Source organism: Lepisosteus oculatus, chromosome 28 (assembly GCF_040954835.1).
Source record: "Lepisosteus oculatus isolate fLepOcu1 chromosome 28, fLepOcu1.hap2, whole genome shotgun sequence".
Taxonomy (NCBI): Eukaryota; Metazoa; Chordata; class Actinopteri; order Semionotiformes; family Lepisosteidae; genus Lepisosteus; species Lepisosteus oculatus.
The window spans coordinates 9,486,331-9,501,683 of record NC_090723.1 but is presented as its reverse complement, the minus strand read 5'-3'; the positions used below and the strand labels follow the sequence as shown (position 1 = coordinate 9,501,683).

Here is a 15,353-nt window from a genome sequence, read left to right as displayed (position 1 = left end):
CAGAAACGATCCCCCTGATGTGAGCTGTTCAGTTCGACGCCGAAAGAGAATTTGGGTTCTTGAAAGTCGAATTGTTTTGTTCGATTCAGATTCTGATGGCCTCTTCTTTCTGGCTCCGAGTCGGAGATGAGATGAATGCAAATTACGCTCTTTACTTACAGGGACTTGTGCAGAGACTTAGCGCGGACAGGAGGCGATTTGTGAGATCAAGTCGATTGGGTTTCACCGGTTAAAGTTCTTCCCGCAGCGCGGCGATACGGTGAAGTTGAGTGGAGCTCGGAACCGCTCAGTTTTAAAACCAGACAAGAATATCTTTGAAAACTGGTCGGCTGAATATAGATGGTGAATATATGAGTTGTTATATATCACACGTAAACGAAAATGAAAGAATATCGAGAGTTAAGCAGATAAAAGTCACGAAAAGGTGATAAAAACATTTTTTAATAGGGGACCGAGAAAAAGGCGATCCAGAAATTTAATGTAAAGAGCGCAGATTACTACTTCAAATCAAGCCCAGACACACACAATACATACTGTAAGTTTTACTGAACTTCCACAAGCTTTATTTGCTGATCGTTACAGATTCCTTTAAATTGGACAGATCAATTTTAAAACAACTTTGTAGAGAACGATAAAAATAAAAATAAAGTACTCGTCGTTTGCCAATCAAACCTTCGTCGAGCACGCCCTACAGGAGAACAAAAGATAAAGAGTTTTTTGTTTGTTTGTTTAAATAAAAACAAAACATTCCCAGCAAGAGGAAAGCCGGCGGGTGTTTTTCAAGGTGCGCGGCAGGTGAGGTGTGAACTCGAGATTGGAGCCTTTACCCCGTGTAGCAACACTCAGGGTAATGGACTGGAAACACGAAGGACCAGAAACCGCAAATTATGAGTCAGCCGTGCTTGACGAGCCCTCGGCTGAGAAGAAATACGCCCCCGTATCATTTCCAACCGGAAATACCCGTATCATTTCATCTTTGAGTTATATTCCAGTCATTATAATTATCCCGTAATTATATTCCGGCGGAGGCTGAGACGCTTCGCCGCTGCACTTCCGCGCTCACACCCTCTCCCGCCCCGGTGGGACTCGTGTAAACACGCAACACGCAACACGCACCGGGCACACGGTCAGGAGAAAAACTCGGGACCAAAAGAAGTTGATTCCCTTGTCGTGTCACTCAGAGATCAGCATCTAAAAAAACCAATTGCAGAGCAGGGAGAAACGGGATGTGTGTGCTTGAGGGGGTCTCGTCTGGGCCCCTCTCCTTAATGACAACCTGCAGTTCAGTTACCATCTACAGACTATATTTCTCACGAGTCATTTTATACCTCCTAGATATGCTTAGCAGTCCTTACTCCTGAAAGTCCATGCTTCAAAACGCGGTACTGGAATATGGAGAGTCGGGCAGACCTATTTACTAAGACGCAGGAAAATATGACGCATGTGGTCTAAAGAAGATTTAAAGAAGGCTCCACAGCCGAAACGTTGTGTTTCTTCTCTTTTCAGCAGGAAATAAACCTATAACTTGTTCCTTTGCAGCCGATGCACGCTGGCGGAGCTACGTACTTGAACTACAACGATTTAAATCCAGCCGCCTGTTAAAAGACAAACAGGACTGTTATTGAAACCCGTGTCCTTATTTCTAAGCCCATTAATGTTCCTAATGGAGCAGAACTAAAGTGTTTTTCTCCTGCTAGGTTTCCTGCTGTGATAACGGGGGCTGAGCCATGCACCGTGTCTCTATAAATTGGGGAGCTGTGCTGCTCCACTTTCAGACGGACACACCAGGGATCGACCCAGCCCAGACCAGCCAGGAGGTCAGACACACAGAGCTCTCCGTACAGGTGTGTTAACTCTGAGTCCTCTTCGTACAGGTGTGTTAACTCCAGAGCTCTCTGTACAGGTGTGTTAACTCTGAGTCCTGTCTCTACAGGTGTGTTAACTCCAGCGCTCTCTGTACAGGTGTAACTCTGAGTCCTGTTTGTACAGGTGTGTTAACTCCAGTGCTCTCTATACAGGTGTGTTAACTCTGAGTCCTGTCTTTAAAGGTGTGTTAACTCCAGTGCTCTCTGTACAGGTGTGTTAACTCTGAGTCCTGTCTGTACAGGTCTGTTAACTCCAGTGCTCTCTGTACAGGTGTGTTAACTCTGAGTCCTGTCTGTACAGGTGTGTTAACTCCAGTGCTCTCTGTACAGGTGTGTTAACTCCAGTGCTCTCTGTACAGGTGTGTTTACTCTGAGTCCTCTCTGTACAGGTGTGTTAACTCTGAGTCCTCTCTGTACACGCTCACAGACAGAACATGATGAAGGTGGGAATGAGCTTCCTCCTGCTGTGTGTGGTGGGAATGGTGCTGGCGCAGCAGGAGAGCAGGTGAGAACTGGCTGGGGGGCTGCAGAGCCTCTCTCACTTGAGCAGGGAGTTCTGGAGCCAAACCCTGGGGAAATTACTATCACAAGATGGACAGATATTAGCTGGGTTGAGGGATGTCATTTTTTGTGGGCTTTTTTATTTTCTTTTCTGCTGTAATTTCTACTATGCAAAGATTTAGGATCAATTTAGTGCAATTGCTCGTTACTTATGCAGACATTAAATGTTTAGATGGGAGTCCCCAGTCCTGGTACTGGAGGGTGTGTGAACAGGGAGCACCAGCACCTGAAGAGCTGGGAGAAGCAGATAGATTGGCTCCTCTAGTTTAGACTGAACTGCAGCCCACACGCATAGAGATTCTTTCCTGTCTTTCACTGCTCTACTGGCACATTTTGGTTGTGCTTGTAGAGGACTCCTCTATGCACTCGTTGTGTGTTTGCTGTGTAGGACGCTTGTGATGTTGTTTGTCTCATGTATTGTGTGCATTCTGTCCTGGGAATGTGTGATGGGTGATGTTATGGCCATGCCCTTGTATGTGTGTGTATGTGTATGCATGTGTCCGGTGTGTGCACATATCTGTGTGCTTGCGTCTGCATGTGCATGTGTGTCTGCATTTGTGTGTCTGTGTGTGCGCGTTTGTGTCTGTGTGCATGTGTTTGTGCTTGCATGTGTATGCATGTACGTCTGTGTGTCTGTGTGTGTGTGCATCTGTGCGTCTGTGCATGCATGTGTGTGTGTGTACATGTCTGCGTGCATGTGTGTGCGTGTGTATGCATGTGTGTGCGTGTGCCAGGCTGGAACAGGAACCGGGGGAGCAGAGGCGGGTTTTCGGGAAACGCTACGCCGAGTCCACCCTCGCCAGCGACATCAGCAAGATCGTGGACTCCATGGTGCAGAAGAACTTTGTCAACTTCCTGCTGACCAGGCGGGAGAAGAAAAGCGAGTGAGTGTCCGGGCTCCTCCGCTCCTCCGCTCCTCCGCTCCTCCGCCCGCGGTCAGGTGCTGATCCCCGGTCTGCTCTCCCAGCCGCAGAGGCGAGCGCTCAGCGGGGGGCTCCGAGGCGCTGCAGCTGCTCAGTGACCTGGTGAGGCAGGAGCTCATTGAGTCAGCTCTCAGGACGGCCAGCAAAGACAGGTGAGCTGCATCCAGGCCGGACTCAGGAGAGCTGCGCCCAGGTCATCTAACATCCAGAGGAGGCAAGCTGGGCTCCAACACACCAGAGCTTCAGCTACACTAGGGAGGGCACATCAGTTCCACATACGTGTAACATGCTATGATGTCCAACAGATGTCTGAGTGGCAGTTACCTATGCTCTGGAGTTTCACAAAAATAAACAAAGGGAAAACGTATGTTCTAAGGACAAAAGAGAAAACTGGGGTGAGTGGGGGGGGGGGGGGGTAGTATTTCAGACTTAGAACATAAGGCAGTTCATTACACAAAGGGTTGTAGGGGTCTGGAACAAACCGCCCAGAATGTCGAAGTGAATTTCCTGGGATTCTTCAATAAACGTCTAGATGTGATCCTTGGATCCATAAGCTTCTGGTGTCCAAACAGAGGGAGGATGCCTCAAAGAGACTGCTCTCTGGTGACAGGGCTCATCCCTCCTTGATTCTGAGTGGGTGTCTCCCTGTCCGTTCCAGGACCCAGTGACGTCACACCGACGGGCGCCGGGCGGAGACTGGCGGAGTCACCCCGGAGAGGATCTGGCGGCGTGAACCGCCTTCGGTTTCAGACCTGTCTGTTAACTCTCGTGTAAATCCATCCCCGCGACGCAAATAAAAACCTCCAATGAAATAAACACGTGTCGTGATTATGAACAGATTTCGTACTTGTTTTAAAATGGCCGAACGTGCCTGCAGTGTTTTACAACATAAAAACTGCTACAGAAACGACCTACTACATGCATAAATACTGTAGTTCTGAAGTAAGCTTTTGCACTACAAATAAAAACAACAAATGATGTCGGTGGGCAGCTGTGATCCGACGGTTGTGTAGATAGATACTTTATTGACCCCGTGAGGGAAATTGCAGTGCAAAAGCAGCTTAACACAGACAACACACCCACAGTGTATCGAATGATACAATAATAATAATAATACAATACAATCAGTACAGTGAGGGGTGCACTAAAAGAGTTACAGTCCAGGACACACAAAGAACAAACCAGAACAGTACAGTACGCAGAAACATCGTATTGCACATATGAATATAAATATAGATATAAATATAAATATAAATGTATTGCACAAAAACCGATGTAGCAGTAGATGTGTAGATGTGTTCAGTCCAGAAACAGGTCACTGTCAATGTTGCCTCTGCCCAGACGCAAGGTGGATGTGTTGTACAGTCTTATGGCAGAAGGCAAGAATGACCTCCTGTAGCGCTCCCTGTCGCACCGTGGATGGATCAGTCTATTGCTGAACGTGCTCTTCATTTCTACGAGCCTGTCATAGAGGGGATGGGAGACGTTGTCCATGATGGCCTCTAGTTTGGACACCGTTCTCCTCTCAGCCACTACCTCCAGGGGGTCCAGGTCAGACCCAATGACAGAGCTTGCTCTCCTGATGAGCTTGTCCAGCCTTTTAGAATCCACTGCTAAAGTACAGTGTCTCATACAAAACAACATGAACCCCGTTCACTTTAATTTGAGCGAAAGAAAAAAACGGGACAAATTACAACGACAGACTTTTAGATTTTGATGATAGATCTTTTCAGATACAGTATATATTGGTAATAAAGGCAATAAAAGCGTATATGCTCGGAGCATGAGAGCACTTTAAAAGCACACAGCCAACAGGGGGCGTGCTTGCAAAACTCATCCAGGATATTTTCAGCAGCCCTCTTTCCGGCGTCGCAGGCGGAAGTAGTCATAATATACTTCCTCTCAGTCTCACGTAGGTAAACCAGGAAATGTTGTTACTGTTGTAAGCCTGTTCGGCGGATGATTTCTTGAAAACCAATAATTTTACATATATAATATTTATGTGCAATGCGAAAAAGAAAGGAGATAACCATTGGACATTAGCCCATGGAGCAGGAATGAGGTAACTGGCGCCCCCACAGAGCTGCAGTTTCTAGACCCTGAAGTGTCGGTTTGCAAAACAGGAGCCAAAGTCTCTTCGCTTTGTGGAAGGAAAAGTTTGTTGCGCCAACAGAAATGCACAGAAGAGCGGTGGGCGCGGGGGCAATTGCCAAAAAGAAGCTTGCGGAGGTACGGAAGCGGTTTGAACCTTTTTTTCCTCCAAATCTGTGCTGCACTTGCGGAGTCGTGTCTTTTTCACTAAATTAAAAAAAAAGTAGTGGTGGTCGATTGCGAGGCGCACGTTGCACAGAGTCCGCTTGTAACAGCGGATGCACGGCGGTGCTGCGATCACCGGCAGGGCAGTCGAATAATCGGCACCCGTCGAATTCTCGAGCCGACTTATTCCTCTGAAGCAGCAGAAGTACAAGCGCCCATTTTACGTTCGTACACCGGGATCTTGCCGTGTCCTCTCAAGATTCTTTGCTCGGGGGAATTCTGAGTTTTTATTTCCGCAGCGCACAGAATATCAAAATAAAACGCGAGCTTTAAATACAAATACGTTATTATTTAGATAGATACTTTATTGATCCCGTGAGGGAAATTCCAGTGCAACAGCATCTTAACACAGACACAGTGTAACGAATGATACAATAATAATAATAATACAATACGTACAATGCAATCAGTACAGTGAGAAGTGCGCTAAGAAGAGTTACTCACAGTCCAGGACACGCAAAGAACAAACCAGAACAGAACAGCGCACAAAAAAGTCGTGTTGCACAATATGACTATAAATATAAATGTATTGCACAGGTCCCGGGCATATATTGCACAAAATGGGAAAGGAAAAAGAACAGATGTATCAGTTTATTGTTCAGTCCAGAAACAGGTCACTGTCAATGTTGCCTCTGCCCAGGCGCAAGGTGGATGTGTTGTACAGTCTAAAGGCAGAAGGCAAGAATGACCTCCTGTAGCGCTCCCTGTTGCACTGTGGATGAATCAGTCTATTGCTGAACGTGCTCTTCATTTCTACAAGCCTGTCATAGAGGGGATGGGAGACGTTGTCCATGATGGCCTCTAGTTTGGACACCATTCTCCTCTCAGCCACTACCTCCAGGGGGTCCAGGTCAGACCCAATGACGGAGCTTGCTCTCCTGATGAGCTTGTCCAGCCTGTCAGCATCCCCTGCTCTAATCCCAGAGCCCCAGAATTCCACCGTGTAGAAAATGGCGCTCGCCACAACCGACTGATAGAACATATGTAGCATCTACCCGTTAAGCTGAAACAAGAGCGTTGTTAAAAAGTTCTTCTCCTTTTAAACCCGCTGTGATGCATTAAGACTAATTGTTGATAAAACATTAAGATTCCATTTATTTCCCCACTGTACCTACATGCAGATCATAAAGCTGGCGCAATAAACGCTCTTTGAAAGTAGACTGTTTAACTGCAGCAAAATAAATGGACTTATTGAGCCTTCTTAAGCTTGTCACCTGAGTGCTTTGGAAACCAAATAATTATGGAAATAGCAGTGCAAGTCGGCACTGGAATCCTGTGGAAAGGGCAGGTGTTTAACTTCTAAAATGAGTGACCACGCTCTGTTTTCTTCACGGCTGCAGGCGAAGTATAAGGAACGAGGCAATGTCCTGGCCGAAGATCAGATCGCCCAGGTGAGCACTAATATGGAATTGATTTTTTTCCCCCCAGTAGTTTAGGGGGAGCGCAGACCCGTGAGTGCATCAGTAAGTTACTTTGCTCTTGTTTTTTGTTTTTTTAATGCGTTGAATTCCAGATGTCGAAGCAGCTGGAGACCTTCAAGACCCACCTGGAGGAGTTTGCCAGCAAGCACAAGCAGGAGATCCGCAAGAGTGCCCAGTTCCGCCTGCAGTTCCAGGAGATGTGTGCCACCATCGCCGTGGACCCACTGGCCTGTAACTGCAGCCCCTCCCTCTGCCCCATGTCTCCTGTGTTCATTCCCATCCGCTACCACATCATCGGCACATAACATAACATCACTTTATTGGCCCTATACAATTTCTTGCACTAGGAATTTGTCTTTTCACAGACCCCAGCTTGCTCTCCATGAGACACACAGACAGGGAGAGGAGCTTGGGGTCAGAGCGCAGGGTCTGCCATTGTAGGGCGCCCCTGGAGCAGTTGGGGTTAAGGGCCTTGCTCAGGGGTCCAACGGAGTAGGATTCCTCTGCCGGCTGCGGGATTTGAACCGGCAACAACAGGCGCAGATCCTGAGCCACAGAGCCACCGCTCCGCCCCAATCCCAGTGCTGGAAGCTCATTTGGCGCCCTTGGAATTTCAAACTTTTAGACGCTGTTAACCAGGCTTGTGGTTAACCTAGTAACCTAGTTGTGATTAAGTTACATGGCGTGCTTCTCTGTTCTGCCTGAACGGGCACAGCTGGGTGTCTCATTCGCCACCTGGTGGGAATAAATGGGCCACCTTCTGCCCGTGTTTCAGCGGGCAAGCGCAGGGCTGAATTGCGTGTTGGATGGGCTCCTAGATGAGCTTTCCGGTAAACTGTGGCGGTGATGTTTAGACAGAAGCTGTACAGGCCTTGTGCTGGAACTAGTTTGGGTGATTTTAACTGGGGAAAATTAGGAAACGGATTTGGCCAAAGGAGAGTTGAAAAGGGCACTACTGGACAAAACAAACACTGAAAATGTGGGCGGGGTGCATGACAGAGCAAAGCAGACGAGAGCAGCTAGTTCTGATCTTGTCATGTCAAACACACTATTAAAGCTCATTGCCCACCCTTTGCAAAGGGACCCCTCTTCACAGCTTGTTTAATCTTTTTGCCCCTTCACGCAATTGTGAATATACTTCATGGAATTATAACCAAGTTATAAAAAAAAACTCGGGAGGAAGGTTAGATCGTGATCTTGCTCTGCTGATCACCTGTGTTTAGAAGTCTCGCACCTGGGACTCCCCGTTCTGCTTATACTCCTCCTGCCCTCCCATCTGTACCCCCCCCCCAGCCCGTGATCTCTCTGGCTCAATCCTCTGCATATCTAGTCTTTATGAGGATCTAAACAAGCTACTGAATTTATGTTTGGGGTTTGCTAATTGTGTGTTTCTGTGTACTGGCTAACAGAATCCATTCAGCGTGTCTGAAGTATGGCGTTTCTGTTCCCCTGTGCAGCTGGGAAGGGCTTCTGGTCGGAGATGCTGGGCGTGGGGGACTTCTACTACGAACTGGGGGTGCAGATCATCGAGGTGTGCCTGGCACTGAAGCACAGGAACGGGGGTGAGTACTGGCTGGTGGGGGGAAGGGCGATTCACTGCTCATGATGCACACCTCCCTTCCCAGCTGAAGGCATGAACAGGAAGGCAGTTAAAGCACTATTAGATTAAAACCTGGCAGAGCACCAGAATAATAATCTTATAAATGGGTAACTAGCCTGGACCATAAAGGTTCAAATAATTCACAACAACGCACTGTGTGAAGTTGCACCTATATTTCATTTCATTATATTGTCGACGAGGCGAGGACTTTGTACTTTTGTGAAGAAAATAATAACGGCAGCATGCTGGCCTGACGCAGTTGGAAATATCTGTGCCAGCAAAAACATGAAATATAATGGACTTGGTCTTGAAATGTAATGATGATAATGCTGTAATGAAGGTGGCTCAAGAGCTCTGGCTGTCTGTCTGCTTGTCAGGACTGATCACCTTGGATGAGCTCCACCAGAAGGTGCTGAAGGGGAGGGGCAAGTTTGCCCAGGACGTCAGTCAGTGAGTATGGCCACACCCAGCGGGGGGGGGTCAGAGGGAGGAGAGGATGCTGGGAATGAGAGGGCAGCATGCTGGCAGCAGGACCTGCTGGAGTTCCTTCAGTCTCTTAGCCCTTCGTCTGACACTTGGAGTGTGACTTACAGGCCCTCCGAGAGCTCAGAGGAGGCCAGGGCCATTTCACACTGTGAGGGCCCCTCACTGTTTGGGAAGAGGGGTAAAAAATATTTGAATGTAAAGAATGGCATGATGGGAAGAGTAAGGCAGGCATTTTGAAACTCTTAAAGAATGGTAGATTCCGCACTGAGAGGGGGACCCTCTCGTATGGTCTGGTGATATAGGCTCAGCTGGTAAAGGCACTCGCCTGTTGATCATGGGTTTGAGACTGTCAGGTCACTAGATCCTGTGACCTTGTCAGCTGTGGGATAGGCTCTTTGCTCCCAGCGACACCTGTGGCCTCTCCTCTCTGAGGGGTGTGGAGACAGTGGACCTGTGATATCGGCCTGTGGTGGAGAGTAGCTTGAAGGTGAACAGATGGGAGTTTTTTCCTCTACCCCTCGTCACTGTCTTTTGAGAAACCCATCATTTAGTTACCCGAAAATGACGAAGGTATAACAAAAAGGCATTATGAAACAGAGACAGAAGCACGTAGCAGCTCGCCAAATACCCTTCAGGTGGTGGAATAGTGGTGTGAATTGCTTTTTGTATTTTTTGAAAAGCTAATGTAACACATGTAAGTTGCTTTTGATAAAACAATTACAAAACAATTTTAGTCAATTTTTGACCTATTCTATATCAGGGGTGTGAGACCAGTTCCTGCAGGGCCTGTTGTATTCTTGGTTATGTCCCTTCCTAAGCTGGCAGTGAAACAGTTATCCCAATTGTTTGATTGAACATGTACAAATTTCTTAAGTGTCTTAAGGTCTTTTATAGTTGATTAGCCAAAGCATTCCCTAGATTGAAGGTGGGGCCGCCGCTGGTGAAATGTCTTTGGCCACTGGGCTGCAGGCTGCTCACAGGCCCCTCTGCCTCCTCTCTCTGCCCAGGGACGACCTGGTCCGGGCTATCAAGAAGCTGAAGGTGCTGGGAAACGGGTTTGGGATGATTCCGGTGGGCGGGACGTACCTGGTCCAGTCGGTCCCGGCTGAGCTCAACATGGATCACACCGTGGTGCTGCAACTGGCAGAGGTAGAGCACCAGAACCGGACCCTCCGAGTCTGGTTTCTGAAGGCAGCAGGATCTCCTGGTTTCGCGTGCACTGTATAGACTCTTGAGCTTGATGGACAGAAGTTATTCTGAAACTTGTATTTCTGAGGTGTTGAACGTAGTAGATGAATCCACAGCTCAGCGCCGTTCGTTTAACATCATCACTGAAGATAACATTTAACAAACCGTCAAGCATTTTTTTCATGTCTGTGAACAGCAGCTATCGCACAAAAGCTTCACAAACTTAATTTCTTTCCATCAAGGCTGCTGTTGCTTGAATTTCAGTATTTAACAGTGAACCCATTAAATATCCAACTTTTGACATCGGCAAAATGTATCGCCAGCAGGATTTTGTCAGACAAGTGGTATGGAAAATGATTAAAAACAGCTTTTTACTCAGAGATTAAACTTGCTTGCTAGAGGCAGTTTGCATTCACAACTATGTTTTCCTTTGGTGCCGTTTGGGAATGGAAAACCAGAATGAGTGAGTGTGTGAACGTTTGAATTATTCATGTTCTGCTGGGCTGCATATTGGTGCAGTAGCGAGCATTGCCACCTCACAGCTCTGGGGCCCTGGGTTCAGTTCTGGACCTGTGGTGCTGTCTGTGTGGAGTTTGCGTGTTCTCCTCATTGTTGATGTGGGTTTCCTCCCACAGACCAAAGACATGCTGATGGGTTAATTGCCTTCAGGGACAGCGGGTCCTGGTGTGTGCGCGTGCGTGCGCGTGTGTGTGTGCCCTGTGATGGACTGGTGTCCCGCCCAGGCTGTACCCTTGCTGGGACAGGCTGGGGCTCCTCCGCCACCCTAGCTAGATGAAGCAGTTAGAAACTGGATGGATATGTTCAACTACGGGATCCTTGTCGGGAGCAGTGAGCTGAGCATTTAAAGGGAGGTTCCCTGTACCTGGTAGGATGGGGACTTGCTGAGCTAGTAAGGGGGGTGGTATATGGAAAGACATCTGGTGGGCCTATTGTTACCAAATAAACAGAAAATGAGGCTTTAATGACGACATGGTGAGCCCCCTTTCACTGTATTGTGAATCTGAGCCAAATGGAATATCACTGTTATGTCACTGGAATGATGGAATATATGGAGTATACCTTTGGAATGGAATGTCTTGTTGTACTTTGTACAGTGGAATTTGCTTGTTGCTTGTTGCTTGTTGCTTGTTGCTTGTTGCTTGTTGCTTGTTGCTTGTTGCTTGTTGCTTGTTGCTTGTTGCTTGTTGCTTGTTGCTTGTTGCTTGTTGCTATACTGTTAATATCACTGTTATCGCCCTTGTTGCACTCTTCTGTGCAACGTTTTACAGTTTGAAATAAAAATCCAAAGAGTCCTTGAAGCCAGGCACCCCACAAAGCCCCAGGGACTCCGTCGTCCCTCGGTTTCTTTCGTTCAGCGCGTCTTTCTACGCCATCAGCACGGGCGAATGCGAGTCGGAGCCAGCCGGGCCGTTGAGGCCGGAGGCGTTCTTGCTACCGCCTGCCCTGGGGGGGGAGGGGCAGAGCTCGGCGGGTATTGTCAAGTCCCCGGCTCTCCGCCGCCCGTGCCCGCGTGAGTGGGCAGCCTGGGATCCGGGTAGCCGCTGTCCGCTCCCGCCAAACGGGGGAGCACCCCTGCGTGTGGCGCAGAGGCTTCGGGAACAGCTCCTCGCACCCTGGGAGGGGTGCCTGGTGCCCTGGGCTGCTGCCTGACCCGGCTGGTGTCTGTGTGTGCTCTCTGTCCGCAGAAGAAGGGCTACGTGACGGTGAGCGAGGTTACGGACAGCCTGAACTGGCAGAAGGAGCGAGCCTGCCACGTACTGGTGAGTGTGCCTGCCCCTCGTGTGTCTGTATTCGCGTCTCTTCCTCTGTTGCATCTTGTGTGTTAAGCTGAGCGTGACCAAACCTGTCTCCCCCCCCTTTCTGTGACCTCTGACCTCTGGCTGTGTCCAGGACCACCTGCTGAAGGAGGGGCTGGCGTGGCTGGACTCCCAGGCCAAGGGGGAGCCTCAGTACTGGCTGCCCGCCCTCTTCTCGGAGCTGCGGTCTTGTGATGTCACCCCCGAAGAGGCCAATCAGATGGTGCCGTGAGGCGGGGGAGGAGCAGGAAGAGGTGGGGCTCTGCTCACGTGGGGGGGGGGTGGACAGATGGACAGTCGGTCACGCAGACGCCTGGGCAGAGTCACTTGTGGCCGCGGGATAAAGAGCTACTGTAGAAGGTGGAGTTGTCTCATCAATCGCAGGGATGCACTTTATTGCAGTGTGTTTAGCACAGTGCAGATGTCCTTGTAATGTGTGAGAAGACGGGCAACCTTGTCAACCTGAACCTCAGACATTGTAAATAAACTTGTAATCATGGAATAATTCCTCTGTTTTTAACATGTTGTTTATTGGTATCTTATAAGTACAGCTTGTAGCTGTGTCAGCATGTGTAGGCTGCAAAGGAACAGGTAAGGTTTTTTTTTTGCCTTTTTTTAATGGAGAACAAACCAAATAACACAACATAGGGCAACAAAGTAGAAACATCAATACAATAAAAAAGGTGACTGATTCAGGTGTGAAGAAGAAGCCTCCAAAGCCGACACGTGTCTCTTTTCATTTCCTCTCGGCATGGAATTAAACCTTTACCTGTTCCCATTTTATCACTGCGTTTGGGTTTGCAAAACCGTGTCTGCCATGTTTGCAAAACGCACGTATACCCATGCGATTGAGAAATGCCAGTGAGTGCTACTGTGGCCCCTGTACTTCTCGGGCAGAATTGGGACCTGCACCAGCGCTGCTCTGGCGCTCCCCCGTGCCCTGCGCCACTGTGCAGAGTTCTGCAGGTGGGCACGGCTGCATTCTTCCACCAGGAAGTCAATCCGCTCCCACCTGGCTGACGGAGGTGGGAGATGTGATCTCTTGGGGGTTGCTTTCCAGAATTTCCCGTAAACGCTCGACTGGATCTGGTGACTGATGACAACCTTGTGCTGATCAAGCCGTTTGGTGATCTGTGGGCGAGAGCTGCATCCTCCTGGGAGACATAATCCTGCCGGGACGGGTGGGGAACCCTGTGGGCTTCTGTTCCGATTTATTTATCAGCCAGTATTTGATCAAAAGGAGCCTGTGGCTTCACTGTAGCGGGAGCTCTTCAGCTAGCCCGGGCTGACATGCTCTCTTTGACTGGCTTTGCAAATGTGGGCAGGTCTGTGCTTTCTGAAAGGTGGCAACCCCACTGTGATCTCCTGCTTTGTTGGGGGAAATGCTGAGACTTTTGTTAGCCCTGATGGAAACGGTGTGCTATAATCCTGCAAAGGCTGAAGGTGGGGGTGGTATAAAGAAATGGAAACTCCTGTCTTCCGGGTTAGGGACATGGCACGGGCACACAGTTGGACCAGCTGCCAGCCGCGAAGGCCATATCTGCCCTTTGCTCCGACACCCTCCCTCTCTGCAGACACTTGCTGTTGTGTCCCACGCGCTGCTGTTTTTAGAAGGTGATTTCTCTCGCACAGCAAGCCACTGCAGTGGACACAGCACAGCACAGCGACGTCTGTCTGTCAGCACGCAGGCTGAAGGGGCAAGAAGGGGGAAACGTACGTCGATTTGTGTGTTTTTTTTAGAATTGAGCTCTTTTTGTAGAATAAAGAGGTGTGAACAAAGCAGAGTGCGTGGAGAGGGGGGCACGAGAGTCCGAACGTAAGTGAAGGGAGTGCAGATCGATTCATGCCTTAGTCAGGAAGTCACCAGTATTGCTTCAACGCAGTGCAGGACCTGCAGAAAGCTCTCTCCTGCAGGTGCACAAGGGTAAGAGTGAATAGTCCTATTCCTGTGCAGCAGTTTTGCCAGGTCATTTGAATTATGTTGAATGAAAACCTTTTGGATTTAAAAAAAATATTTAATTGGGACTGTGATTTAGAACCTAAACCCATGCATTACAGTGCGACCGATTCCTTTCTGCTCCTGCCGGGGCGACTCCATTGTCCCGCTGTGTCTTCCCCCAACATGCAGTTTATCTGCAGCGTCTCACACCCGTGCTGCAGTTCTCTTGCGTCCTCCCAGCAAACGCCAGCCGAATAATCAGATACCCACTGCGGGACCACGGGGGCAGGCTGTGCACTGCTCACGCCCATGCAGACACGACAGGAAAACAACCTCTACGTGACAGAGGTGTCAAGGTTGAAGAGTTCTGCTGGCTTCAAAACAATAAGAGATCACATCACTTTATTGGCCCTATACAATTTCTTGGATCAGGAATTTGTCTTTTTTCCCCAGACCCCAGCTTGCTCTCCATGAGACACACACAGATAGGAAGAGAGAAGCCTGGGGTCAGAGCACAGGGTCACCCATTGATACGGCGCCCCTGGAGCAGCTGGGGTTCAGGGCCTTGCTCAGGGGCCCAGCGGAGTAGGATTCCTCTGCCGGCCGCAGGAACCGGCAACCTTCCAGCCACAGGCGCAGATCCTGAGCCACAGAGCCAGCACTCTGCCCCTGTACTCGATACTCTCCTTGATTCAGATCACTCCGCTGTAAAATCATCTTGCATCAGATGAACTACTGTAGTGCAGAGGGAAGCAAAGATCAGTGCCAAGAGGGAAAGGTGACTGAGCACTGGTTGAGATTCCAGACATAAGTGGGAAAAATAATTTTGAGAGAGGAAAGAGGTCCTGGCAGTGGGTATGAGGGAGAGGAAGTGAGCTAACGTACTCTTTGACCTTCAGAGGGGTTGGCCCACAGGAGACTCCCATTCACCCAGGACAGTAAGAAGCTCCGAGGGGAGGTTCTGAACGTCTTGAGAAACAGCTCAGTTTTAGCTCTGCATTGCATGCTTCAGTCATTTGCAACAATGTGGGCAGTTTCCTCACATGTAAAGCAATAAAAAGGGAGGTTGGAAACCCTATCACAGACAAAAGCCTCGGACTTTGCTCTGTAAAATGTGGCAGCTGCAATAGTGAAGGACAGCTCACAGGCAACCCTGTGTTGTTTTCAGTGCTTTATGAGTGACAGGCTCCTGCTCATGTATTGGATACAGTGGTTAGAAAAATAGATGTTTAGACCA

General features: G+C 48.9%; 2 protein-coding genes across 4 annotated transcripts; both read left to right on the top strand.

The window, feature by feature from the left end:
- The first annotated feature begins 1,703 nt into the window (after positions 1-1,703).
- Positions 1,704-4,144, top strand: gip (gastric inhibitory polypeptide). Of its 3 annotated transcripts, XM_069185760.1 has the most exons (6): positions 1,704-1,844; positions 1,934-2,018; positions 2,255-2,370; positions 3,161-3,310; positions 3,394-3,501; positions 4,008-4,144. In XM_069185760.1, the coding sequence occupies exons 3-6, from the start codon at positions 2,300-2,302 to the stop codon at positions 4,015-4,017; spliced, it is 339 nt and encodes a 112-aa protein (XP_069041861.1). In that variant the 5' UTR covers positions 1,704-1,844; positions 1,934-2,018; positions 2,255-2,299; the 3' UTR covers positions 4,018-4,144. The 3 variants fall into 3 exon arrangements, with proteins under 3 accessions (XP_069041861.1, XP_069041862.1, XP_069041860.1); XM_069185761.1 differs by lacking the exon at positions 1,934-2,018 and having other exon boundaries at positions 2,293-2,370; XM_069185759.1 differs by lacking the exon at positions 1,934-2,018.
- A 1,098-nt stretch (positions 4,145-5,242) lies between these two features.
- snf8 (SNF8 subunit of ESCRT-II) lies at positions 5,243-12,682 on the top strand. The gene is made up of 8 exons (XM_069185549.1): positions 5,243-5,578; positions 7,006-7,056; positions 7,179-7,317; positions 8,544-8,648; positions 9,064-9,136; positions 10,180-10,321; positions 12,067-12,141; positions 12,272-12,682. Exons 1-8 carry the CDS (start codon positions 5,525-5,527, stop codon positions 12,407-12,409), a joined length of 777 nt encoding a protein of 258 aa, XP_069041650.1. The 5' UTR covers positions 5,243-5,524; the 3' UTR covers positions 12,410-12,682.
- The last annotated feature ends 2,671 nt before the right edge of the window (positions 12,683-15,353 follow it).